The 10,751-nt window shown below is 50.7% G+C and overlaps 2 protein-coding genes across 2 annotated transcripts; both read left to right on the plus strand.

Moving 5' to 3' along the window:
* The first annotated feature begins 3,977 nt into the window (after positions 1-3,977).
* LOC100905090 (sodium-dependent glucose transporter 1A) lies at positions 3,978-5,818 on the plus strand. Its single transcript, XM_003742000.2, has 4 exons — positions 3,978-4,122; positions 4,212-4,338; positions 4,428-4,722; positions 4,806-5,818. Exons 1-4 carry the CDS (start codon positions 4,045-4,047, stop codon positions 5,587-5,589), a joined length of 1,284 nt encoding a protein of 427 aa, XP_003742048.1. The 5' UTR covers positions 3,978-4,044; the 3' UTR covers positions 5,590-5,818.
* Positions 5,819-8,304: 2,486 nt separating this feature from the next.
* On the plus strand, positions 8,305-10,219 carry LOC100907419 (sodium-dependent glucose transporter 1). Its single transcript, XM_003742015.2, has 4 exons — positions 8,305-8,446; positions 8,595-8,721; positions 8,816-9,110; positions 9,240-10,219. The coding sequence occupies exons 1-4, from the start codon at positions 8,369-8,371 to the stop codon at positions 10,060-10,062; spliced, it is 1,323 nt and encodes a 440-aa protein (XP_003742063.1). The 5' UTR covers positions 8,305-8,368; the 3' UTR covers positions 10,063-10,219.
* Positions 10,220-10,751: the final 532 nt, after the last annotated feature.

Raw genomic sequence — 10,751 nt, forward strand, 5'->3', positions numbered from 1 at the left:
GATGGTCTGTTTATGCACTGGCAGGTCATTAGGGTCTCTAATTTGGGCACATGAGACATTTTGATTGCTTGCATCTGGGATTATCTTTCTTTTCTGACGATCCGAGAGCTTGGTTTTCCGTTTTTTTGTAAGTTCTAACGCCATATTTCGTTCCCAATCTCAAATATTTCAGCACGACATCCGCTGTCCTGCCAATTTCTCCCCCAATAGCCCTCGCTGAGAGCCCGGAACCGTGTAGCTGATCGATCCGGATTCTCTCTTCGGGATTCAGTGCCTTTTTCTGCCCATTCTGCGAAAATGAGCTTATTCCACAAATGAACCCCATAAAATGTGCAACGTGCCGAAGCGACGGAGCACACACACAACACACACACACATTCTCTTATTAGACGACCGGCGTCTGAATGCACGATGAAATGCGGAGGATATTGCACAAACCTCCACTTGTGTCGATAATTTGATAAAAACTAATGGATAATTAGTTTAATATTAATACGGCCGAATATTGAAAATTCTTGAGAAAAAAGTCTGAGTTTTGATTTTTGATCCCTCCTTGTGTTTGATACCGGAGGAACATTCGATCAATGTGACGCGGCTCCCAACGACATTTCAACTTCGTCGTCATTCAGTCGCGCGCGAAAGCGGTTGAAATCTAGTGTCGATAAATTGGTGTTACGGACTGTATGTCGCTGGCGTTCAGACTTCAGACTCTCCGACCGTGGATCGACTGAGTCTCTCCAAGGGAGAACCTTCGGTAGATCATTCTACGGTATCGGACGACGATTTCCTTCACCATTGAACCCGAGTTCTCATTGCGACCAACGCCTCATGTTCCTCCTCCGATAGGAATCGTAAAACTCAGTCCCGAGCTCTGCGAGACTTGGGGTTCCTTGGTGCCTACGAGCCAAACGACCACCATTCGCTTCGCGTCCGACTCATAGATTCACAATCATTAAGGTCAGACGATCGTTGACCACTAGCCACTCGGTCAGGGAATCGTTGGCGAGCTCGATCTGTCGATTGGGACGAGTTTGAATCTCTAAGATGTCTTTCTAAACCTCACGCTCAAAAAATCAAAGTCAAAAAATCTTCATGCAGCAATATCCACAGAACGAGCTCTCGGGTGGAATAGACTTTTGTCGGTCGCGTACGAGATGCGATTCTGCTAGCCTGACTGAATGCTGCCCGAACGACGCAGATCGATAACTCCTTGGTGTTGACGATCTTTGTCGACGAGATCTGCGCTATCCACCTTCTCCAGAGTTGAGGAACGAGGCGTTTCTCTTCCTTCGCCTGCCAGCTCGGTAGGCCGTAGTCCGAGGAATCCACTTCGGCATTCGCTCGGAGAGAATCGGGGGCTCGTGCGAGAACTCGAGCGAGATACTATGAGAGTTTCTACGGAGACCCCTACTTCGTTCCATGAGCTTCAATCGGCATCCGAGGCTGAGAGTTCGTAGACCTTTGTGGCACTTCCACTAATAGGGAGGTTCGGTGCCCAGCATTTTTATGTATCTACTCGCCAACGCGACTCTCTTGCTCGCGACTACAAACCCGTCGACCCGTCATTTACGCGGTGTCTTCATGATTCCGACGGCGGGTCCATGCAGAAGCTCGGACTTCCGGAAAAAAACTGTTGTCTAGCTACCGAGCGCATTCGACACGCTTCGCAGGCCCGTGCTAGACAGAGGGACCGAACAGATGAGGAACTCTTCGCCTCGAATGCTTTCTTCCGAGCTTCTCAGAATGAATCCAAATTCGAGAGCTCAGCGGACGGGATCGGTCCGGTGGCACAGGGAATGCGCACTATACATCCGCGGGAGGAATGGGGTTTGCCGCCGGCGCCATGAGCCAAATGCCACTGATTCGCTTTGCCCATGTGTCAGTCCTTGTCGTACACCGCGTCAGGACGAACCGCTTGCGGGCAGGGAGATTCCAATGATTTGCCATTACAGCGCACAGGTGACTCTCCCCACGATGCGTTCCTTCCGATTTTAAACTTCGAGGGTTGAATGCAGTCCATCGGCCGTGTCTGATGGCCACGAATTAATGCGACGCAAATTCGAAGCACCTTCGAACATCGATGAACGGTGTCCGAGCCATAAGCCAAATGCGAGAAGCACCCTTGTGGGACGAAGACTACGGCCTTTACCGTGCAGCCTAAGTTGAGGCATTTCGGGCATGTAACTTGCGGACGGATTCCCTTCCGGGAGCTTCTCGATTAGTTATGCTCTCATATTCCGGCTACAGATCGTGCTGAAGGGTTTCCGAGGAAGCAATCGTCGCTGCCATTGGGAGTGAGAGCTGCCCAATAGCAAGCGAACGCCGCGGCTTCAATGAAGCGTCGACTAAATTGGTAAATCAGCCGCTCAGGCAGATTCTATTTTCACTCAGTCAGTGGTGGCGAGCCGCGCGTCAATCGCGGAGAGAAAATGCGAAAGCTGCAGAGATCGATGACGGGCCGTTTCGGAGCGAGGCTCGAGAAATGGCTTAAAAGAATCATCTACGGTATTCCACCCCGCGAGAATCTCTTGGAAAACCTCCCTTCGTATTCTGCTTCCTTGGTTTTGAAACCTTCTCAGGGAGGCTTCGAGCGATTTGCGGCAGTAGCGGTTGCTAGCGGCAGCGTACTGACCACAGGTATGCAGGTAGGTGGATAGATTTGAAAGCCCGAGTCTCAAACGGATGCTCGAAGCGGATTTCGGGGAAGAAGAAACGGATTCGACGGGTAAACGGCTTTCTAGGGGATCGACGGCAAGGAAAAAGAACAGAGCTTCCGCGTACTCTAGTCGTGCACCTCTCAGACGGATGTACGGCGCCGCGCGATTCCGGCGAGTGGTTATGGATGGCGACGATGTGTGCTTTTACCGCGGTCATTGTGTTGTATTTCCGATCTCTATCGGTTTTATAACAGCAAACCTGTCCTAAAAGGTTCGTGGACAAATTTCCACTCTCCCAAACCGACGAGTCGCTTCACAGTATCGGATGATAGTGATCAGTAGAGATGACAGTCTGCGTCCGGCACCGACGCCTCGCTGTCCCGGCCATGGAGACCCTGGGAAAGCTCTGCGAGCAGCATGTGAAGAGCCTGAAAATTCGCAAAATGATGTCATAATCGCACCGCGTGAGCGTTCTCATCATCCAGCGCATGCGAATGAAGATCTTTGTTTTGAATTCTACATAGCTTCATGCTATGATATCATCGATACCTGAGGCGCTGAAGGAATCGATCGATAACAGAAGTACATATTTCGGGAATCTGACCCTTCTGCGTCGGCTCCACTGACGATGTCGGAGCGCCTGGAGCGACTCAGCAGCACTCTACGATGACGATTTCAATCATTGACCTATCACTGTTGTCTTCAATCCCAATCCACAAACCGAGATATTCGTGGTCGGTAATAAAGCTGTCAATCGCGAGGATAATCGTGGAAGTGACAATAGTTTTACGGCTATCAATAGCGGCAACCTATACAGAAGCTGTAAAACATCTGGGGCGGGAGTGATGCTTTCCTCAAGGAGACACCCCGATTTCGCCAACCGGCCGGCGCGCCGACTCCACGGAAAGATGGAAGAGGTCGACTTGCGGGGTGGTACATATAAATCGTCAGAGTGAGATATGAACCGGTTGATTTCGGTTTGAGGCGGTTTTACGACAGGTGCCGGCTATCGGGAGCTACGCATTGAGTCGGAATAGCTCCGGGAAGCCTACCGAACGACGTCGTAGTGCTCAAAGTATCAATTGTATAAGCCAGCAGAAGTACAGAAATTAACTCGTGCATAGATTCTTGACTGAGGCTGTATCATCTCTGAAAATCCGCGCACGTGTCAGCTGATTGAAGCTGTCAACGACGTCACGGCGTCCACGACTCAACGGCGACGGGTGCCGTGCAATCATCGATGAGCGTTTACAGCAGAGTAGAGGGTGCTTTACAACACTGTATAAATAGGGAGTACATCTCTGTTGGATCCAGGAACGTTCTCGTCTTGAGCCTCGCTCGCACTCCCTATCGAGGTGAATCTCACTCAGTCAGAAGATCTCTCAGAATGCTCAAGCTGCAAGCTAGTCCCGCCCTGGTGGCACTCTTCCAGACCGCCAATATCAATATTCTCGTCTTCGGACTGGTGAGTAGCGTCCTTAACCTACGAGTGTTCCTCATTTCATAGTCCTGTTCGGAGGTTGCGTGATCTCAGTATTCCTCTGGAAATTCCAGGGATGCATTTTCGGCTTGACTGGGGCGACTCTCATCGATCTGGGCGAGGTCTACAACACGCCCCCGAGGAACGTAGCGCTCATCATCACCACACGGGGGATCGGCTCCATCGTTTTCTGTCTCTTGGGTAAGTCTGTCGCGGAGTGCGAATCGATCCAAGACTTGCGGTTCCCGCAAGAAGCGAATTCCACTGACTGACTCAGTGGCTTCTTTCAGGTGGAGCAATCTTCAGGCATTTCAACATGCAGCACGTGGCTATTCTGTCGGCGCTGGCGATGGCGATCGGGATGGGAATGACTCCCCTGTGGGGCAAACTGAGTCTCTGTCACATTTCGACCTTCTTCGTGGGGGGTGGCGTGGGCCTCATCGAGACCGCGATGAACTTTTGGATATTCGCGATATGGAAAGAGAAGAGTGGACCTGTTTTCCAGTTCACAAATTTCTGCTTCGGAGTAGGAGGTGTCATTGCACCATTCGTGGCAGAACCCTTCCTCGACTCGGTCAAAAGCTCGTGAGTATCAGAGTCGGGGTTCGTTTCCGCATCGCCGTTTTTCCGTTCGGAGGATCGATTTGAAGAATCAAATTCCATTCCAGAGTCAATGTGACGCTGACCAACTCGTCCAATGCAGAGATCCTCCCACTCGACGCAGAGACGCGCGTCTTCGTGCCCTACCTGATAATCGGTGCGGTCTTCGCCGTTGCTGCGGTTCTCTGCATCGCTTCTTACCTCATGGACGGATCGAACATCTGTGTGAGCGAAACCGACGCCAATGATTCCTGTTGCTCTCGGCGCTGGCAGCTGCTCATGGTGGGAACCTTCAGCTTCTACGTCCTGACCATCGTAGGTCAAGAGCAGACGTACATTTCTATGCTGGCGCTGTTCGTTGTCCGCCACCTAAAGTTCAGCAAGCCCGACAGCGTTTACGTCTCAGCTGCTTTCTGGATCTTCTTCACGTCGACTCGTGTGGTCGCAACGGTCGTATCGTTCAGAATGCGACCTCGGAGCATGCTGATCATTTGCCACCTCCTGGTAGTTCTCGCAACGGGCGCGTTGTGCCTCTTCGTCGATTCAGCTACGGAAGTGGTTTGGATCTGCACCGCGATCGTTGGAACCGGAGTGTCTCCGATGTTTCCTTCGGCGCTTACTCACGTGCTTCAGTACGTCCATATCAATCAGAGCTATTCATCGTTCATCATGATGTGCGTTTGCGTGGGAGGTATGTTGCCCCCCATATTGGTGGGTCCCTTCATTGATGATAGACCCATCGCGTTCGTCTACGTCAACTCCATCATTGCGGTCTTTTCGGGGATCGCTCTCATAGGTCTGCTCGTCCTCCCACGAGGCAGGAGCATGAGACCCTCTATGATGAAGAAATAGGCTTTCATTCATGGAATGAGGAAAAACTCCGCCGCATGAGCCCTGCTCACAGAGCAGACAGTTCCGCAGTACATTTTCCAATCGGGGGGTATCGGGGGTCTTGATTCACTGTGAATCGGAACATTCTCAGCAAATATGTTTCTCATCCCGCAAAGTTATCCAGTGTAAAAAAATCGTTAGGTTTTCAATTTTGTAAATATATTTGTGAGTTATAAAGTAATTCTGCCGCTCACCTGCAAATCGACTCTTATTGGCTTCTGCTTCTGGGACAGTCGTCGAACGACTCCTATACTAATATCACACTCTCGACCAACGCCGTCCGGCCGAGGGATTTTCTCAGTCGAGAATTATTGAGCTACGCAATAGCACTTCCGAACGGGTCGCGGCCCCTCCTGGGGATCCGCATTCCTGAGCTCGTGTCGACACGAGGCGGAGCCTCTGTGTCCTTGAGTGGTTGATGACTTTGCATTGCATTTCCTCGATCTGTAACTTGAGGATAGAGAAGTGAAGCTCGTATTGTGGGATGATATCTTCCCCCCCCCCCTTCCCGACTCATGTCACGATGAAGTCACGGCCGGCGGACCAGGCTTCGCCGGAGGGCGGAGGGCATGCAGAATCCACCAATCTCCAATAATCCGGTAGTGCGCAGACGGGGAATAGATGGAAAGTCTGCTCGATAAGAACGGATATGGCCGCTTCTCTTAGCCAATCATAGTATATCACATCGCTTTCACTTGAAGCCCCACACTCAGCGTTTCATTATGTCCGGAATGTGCTGTCCTCCTGAATTTTATGAGACAAACCGACGAATGTTGGCGGAAATCAAAATGTGCCTCCGACATTATAAACGAGGTGTCGCGTTTCTCGTCGTGAGGTGCTGCGTTCCACACCTCGAGCATCGGACACATCATCCAATGCAGAGCTAATGCCTTCTTCCGCGCTTATTATTAGTTATTCACTTAGGTAAGCATTCTCCATATTTCTCTCATCTATGCTCCTATCCCCTATGATCCTGTTCTTTATGTTGTTTTCGTTGTCTTCTTTGTTTTTCTCGCCATTTTTCTCCGTCGCCGGGTGCTTTCTCTTCTTCCGGATCGAGAAAGAAGTTTGTCTCCTTCATCATGAAATGGCGTCTCGTGGCAGAAAGTCCTCTTCAATGGCCAAGCTCGAAAGGAAAGTACGTGCAGGTGAGAACGGGCCCAGAGACTTCGGCGACTGCCGGTGCCATTGCGTAGCTCGTCTACCAAGGAAGGCGCGTGAAATGATCCACGCGTACTACCGTTCGCTTTCAACCGGGGAACAAACCGTCTTTCTGCGAGGAGCAGGTAAACCCAAAGAAGCCAAAAGAAGAAGTGGTAAGGGAGACAGCTGCCAACGCAGCGTCTTTCAATACGAGGTTGAAGCCGATGGATTGAGGTACGAGATTTGCCAACGAGCCTTCCTCGCCGTGCTTGATATCAAACGGTCGAAACTTCGAGCCTAAGTTACGAGCGCCGAAGGACGGCGGGGATTGGTCGAGGATATGAGGGGTAAACATTTCAATCGACCACACCGAAACTCTCCGGTATTGATTCAGAAGATCGTTGATCGGGTGACCGCTCTGCCCAGTCGGGAGAATCACTATTCAAGGCGAAATCAACAAGTTCGCAAATACTTGAATCCTGACCTCATCATGGCGAAACTCCATCGGATGTTCTCGTGAGAAGTTCTCCGAGGAATTCTTGAGTTACAACAATTTCCGGAAGGTAGTGGTCGAGAACTGCAAAGTCTACTTCGGATCGGTGCGCAGTGATATCTGCGAACGCTGCGAAAAGCTGCACGTTAGCTTAGCTGCGGCCAGAAGGAAAAATGACACCTCGGTCATACAAGAGCTGGAGAGCGAAAAAGATATTCACCGATGCACAATGTTTCTATGATGCTCTTGCGAGCTACAAAGGGACATTGGACCCGAGCACCCTTGCCATCTGCATGGACTTTGAAAAGAACTTGCCACTCCCGGTGACAATTGCCGGCCCGAAATTCTATAAACGTCGATTGTGGCTCCACAACTTTGGGGTAATCAATGTACAGACGCAGGACGCTTCGATGTACCTCTACAGCGAGCATTTCGCAGGTAAAGGGCCGAACGAGTTAAAAACGATGCTCGACCACTACCTCCAGACCCACACCTCCTCTGAGTACCAAAAGTTGCACATCTTCCGTGACAACTGTTTTAGTCAAAACAAGAACCATTTCTTGTTCGTGCACCTGGATAGTTTGTGTGCCATGGGTCGTTTCGAGAAAATTTTGATAACCTTTCCGATCCCAGGGCATTCTTTCTTGCCTATCGACGCTGCCTTTGCGCAGATTGAGAAGAAACGATTAAAGGTGGAGAAGATATCCTGCATTGAAGATTGGCTCCAGATCATAAAGGATGCGCGCGTCGCCAAACCATATAGATAGAAGATGTTCTTCACCACAAGATGCCTCAGTCGCTGGGACCGGGAAACATTTCGGCAGTCTAGTGGCATCTTGTCAGGCTACTATTCCCGGCAGATACCAAATGCAGATATCGCGATTCCGAGCGTTCCATCTTTGCGTTTCCTGGGAGATTTCATGACTAAAGAGGTACATTCGACGCTCATGGAGGTATCATGCCCATGCAATCAGTATGGCGTTTACAGCTGGGAGAAGGGTTTTACAGCTGCTTATATATATTTAGTCCATTCGATTCGGAGTCAGACACTCCGTCGTCGTGAGCTCAGCTCGAACTTGACATCTTTGCGAGCCGCAGTTCAAGATGCTCAAACTTCGAGCGAGCCCAGCTCTCGTGGCGATCTTTCAAACCGTGAACCTGAATCTGCTAGTATTCGGGCTGGTGAGTTGTAAGATACCCGGCGAGAAACTAAACCTCCGGAAAGAACGAGAGCATCAGTGCGAGATTTCAGTCGCTCCTATGGAGCGGTAGAAACCTTGGCTAGGAGTTTGCAAGGGCGAGAACTTCATGCTCCGTCTTTCTTCCCCAGGGATGCATCTTTGGTTTGACTGGAGCAACGCTCATCGATCTCGGGCATGTGTACTCCACTTCCTCGAAAACCGTTTCCTTCATCATCACCAGCCGGGGACTCGGATCAATCGCATTCTGCCTCTTAGGTCTGTGAGGTTTCTGCTCTTGATTTGAGCTACATATGTATGTACAGAGCGACTCGCGGTAATCTCGATGGGCTGACGCGAATTTACGTTTCAGGCGGAACAATCTACCATTACTTCAACATGCAACTCGTCATGATAGTGTCTCTGATTGTGCTAGCGATCGGATTGGGATTGACTCCCCTATTGGGAAGTCTGACCACTTGCCACATTTTCACTTTCTTCGTCGGGGGCGGCATAGGACTTGTTGAGTCGGCGATAAACTTCTGGATTTTCGCTATATGGAAGGAGAGGAGTGGTCCCATCTTCCAGTTCCTCAATTTTTGCTTCGGTTTCGGGGGCGTCGTTGCGCCTTTCTTGGCGGCACCTTTCCTGACGACCGTCGAAATCCCGTGAGTGCCATAAAATGGCTATGCTATCAAATTGCCTCATGACATGGCTTCGTGAAATTCACGGTGTTCAATGATGATCTTGATATTGTCTCCTCTGTGAGGATCTCTGATGTTTGCTCATTATTACAGCGTCAATGTCACCTTGAGTGAGCTCTCCGATATGGCCGTACCATCCATGGTGGGAGAAACCAAAGTCTTCGTACCCTACCTCATTATCGGAGGAGTTTTCGCCGGTATCGCGGCTCTCTTCATCGCCTCTTTCTTAATGGACAAATCGAACATCGGTGTCAGCGACAGCGACGCCAACGATTCCACTTGCTCTCGACAGTGGCAATTGCTGATGATCGCGACCTTCTGCCTATACGTCTTGACCATCGTGAGTCAAGAGCAGACTTACGTTTCCATGCTGGCGCTGTTCGTCGTTCAACACCTCGACTTCAGCAAATCCAACAGTGTCTACATCTCGGCGGCTTTCTGGATCTTCTTCACGTCGAGTCGGGTTATCGCAACGATCGTCTCTTTGAAAATGAGTCCTCGAAGTATGCTAGTGACTTGTCACTTGCTCGTGTTCCTGGCGACCGGCGTCCTGTGCCTCCTGGTCGACTCGGCTTCGCAAGTGGTTTGGATTTGTACCGCGATCGTTGGTTTTGGAGTGTCCCCGATGTTCCCGTCGGCGTTGACTCACGTGCTCCAGTACGTTCATCTCAATCAGAGCCATTCAGCGTTGATCATGATGTGCGTTTGTATTGGGGGTATGGTGCCCCCTATACTGGTGGGTCCCTTCATCGACGACAGGCCGATTGCGTTCGTTTATGTGAACTTCGCAATCGCTCTTTTCTCGGCGACCGCCCTCGTGGTGTTGCTGATTCTTCCGCGAGGGAAAAAGGTTCGGCCCTCCATGGTGAAGAATGATGTGTCCGTAGATGAAACTAAGAACGAATTCGTTTCGTGAATGTGGGCTCACTCAGCGACTATTCAGTACGGTTCCTACCGCAAAAGTGTACAGCAATCAGCTTATTGTGAAGATCGAGCATCTGCTCTGGATATCTTGGGCGCCTGAATCAGACCGGGAGCAGCTAACGAAATCCTATAGGCTAATCAAATGCGATCAATAATGACGTCACGGCGTCCACGACTCAACGGCGACGGGTGCCGTGCAATCATCGTTGAGCGTTTACAGCATAGTAGAGGGTGCTTTACAGCACTGTTTAGATAGGGAGTACATCCCTCTCGGATCCAGAAACGTTCCCATCGTGAGCCTCGCTCGCACTTCCTATCGAGGTGCATCTCACTCAGTCGGAAGATCTCTCAAGATGCTCAAGCTTCAAGCTAGTCCCGCCCTAGTGGCACTCTACCAGACCGCCAATATCAATGTTCTCGTCTTCGGACTGGTGAGTAGCGTCCTGAGCCTACGGGTACGCCTTACGAGGGAGCCTGGCTTTTCTGGTACATCCCTTCCTCGTTCTGTATCCATTCTCCACCGAATAGACTTTGTTCTCATTTCATAGTCCTGTTCGGGCCTCCGAACACTCGCGATCACTGACGGACTCTCTGTTCCTACCGCTTCTGTCCTCACAATCGGAGCCCGGGTTTTCGCCCAAGCCTGATGCTCAGGCTTTTACTAAAATATTAGGGCTGCAG

Source organism: Galendromus occidentalis, unplaced genomic scaffold, assembly GCF_000255335.2.
Source record: "Galendromus occidentalis unplaced genomic scaffold, Mocc_1.1 scf7180000077250, whole genome shotgun sequence".
NCBI classification, from domain to species: domain Eukaryota; kingdom Metazoa; phylum Arthropoda; class Arachnida; order Mesostigmata; family Phytoseiidae; genus Galendromus; species Galendromus occidentalis.

Bases quoted from the DNA above. Each gene is read 5' to 3' on its own strand.
- LOC100905090 (XM_003742000.2), top strand. From the start codon at position 4,045: ATGCTCAAGCTGCAAGCTAGTCCCGCCCTGGTGGCACTCTTCCAGACC. The intron at 4,123-4,211 runs GTGAGTAGCGTC...TGGAAATTCCAG, and splicing joins ATATTCTCGTCTTCGGACTG to GGATGCATTTTCGGCTTGAC. The intron at 4,339-4,427 runs GTAAGTCTGTCG...GGCTTCTTTCAG, and splicing joins CATCGTTTTCTGTCTCTTGG to GTGGAGCAATCTTCAGGCAT.
- LOC100907419 (XM_003742015.2), top strand. From the start codon at position 8,369: ATGCTCAAACTTCGAGCGAGCCCAGCTCTCGTGGCGATCTTTCAAACC. The intron at 8,722-8,815 runs GTCTGTGAGGTT...TTTACGTTTCAG, and splicing joins AATCGCATTCTGCCTCTTAG to GCGGAACAATCTACCATTAC. The intron at 9,111-9,239 runs GTGAGTGCCATA...TCATTATTACAG, and splicing joins CTGACGACCGTCGAAATCCC to CGTCAATGTCACCTTGAGTG.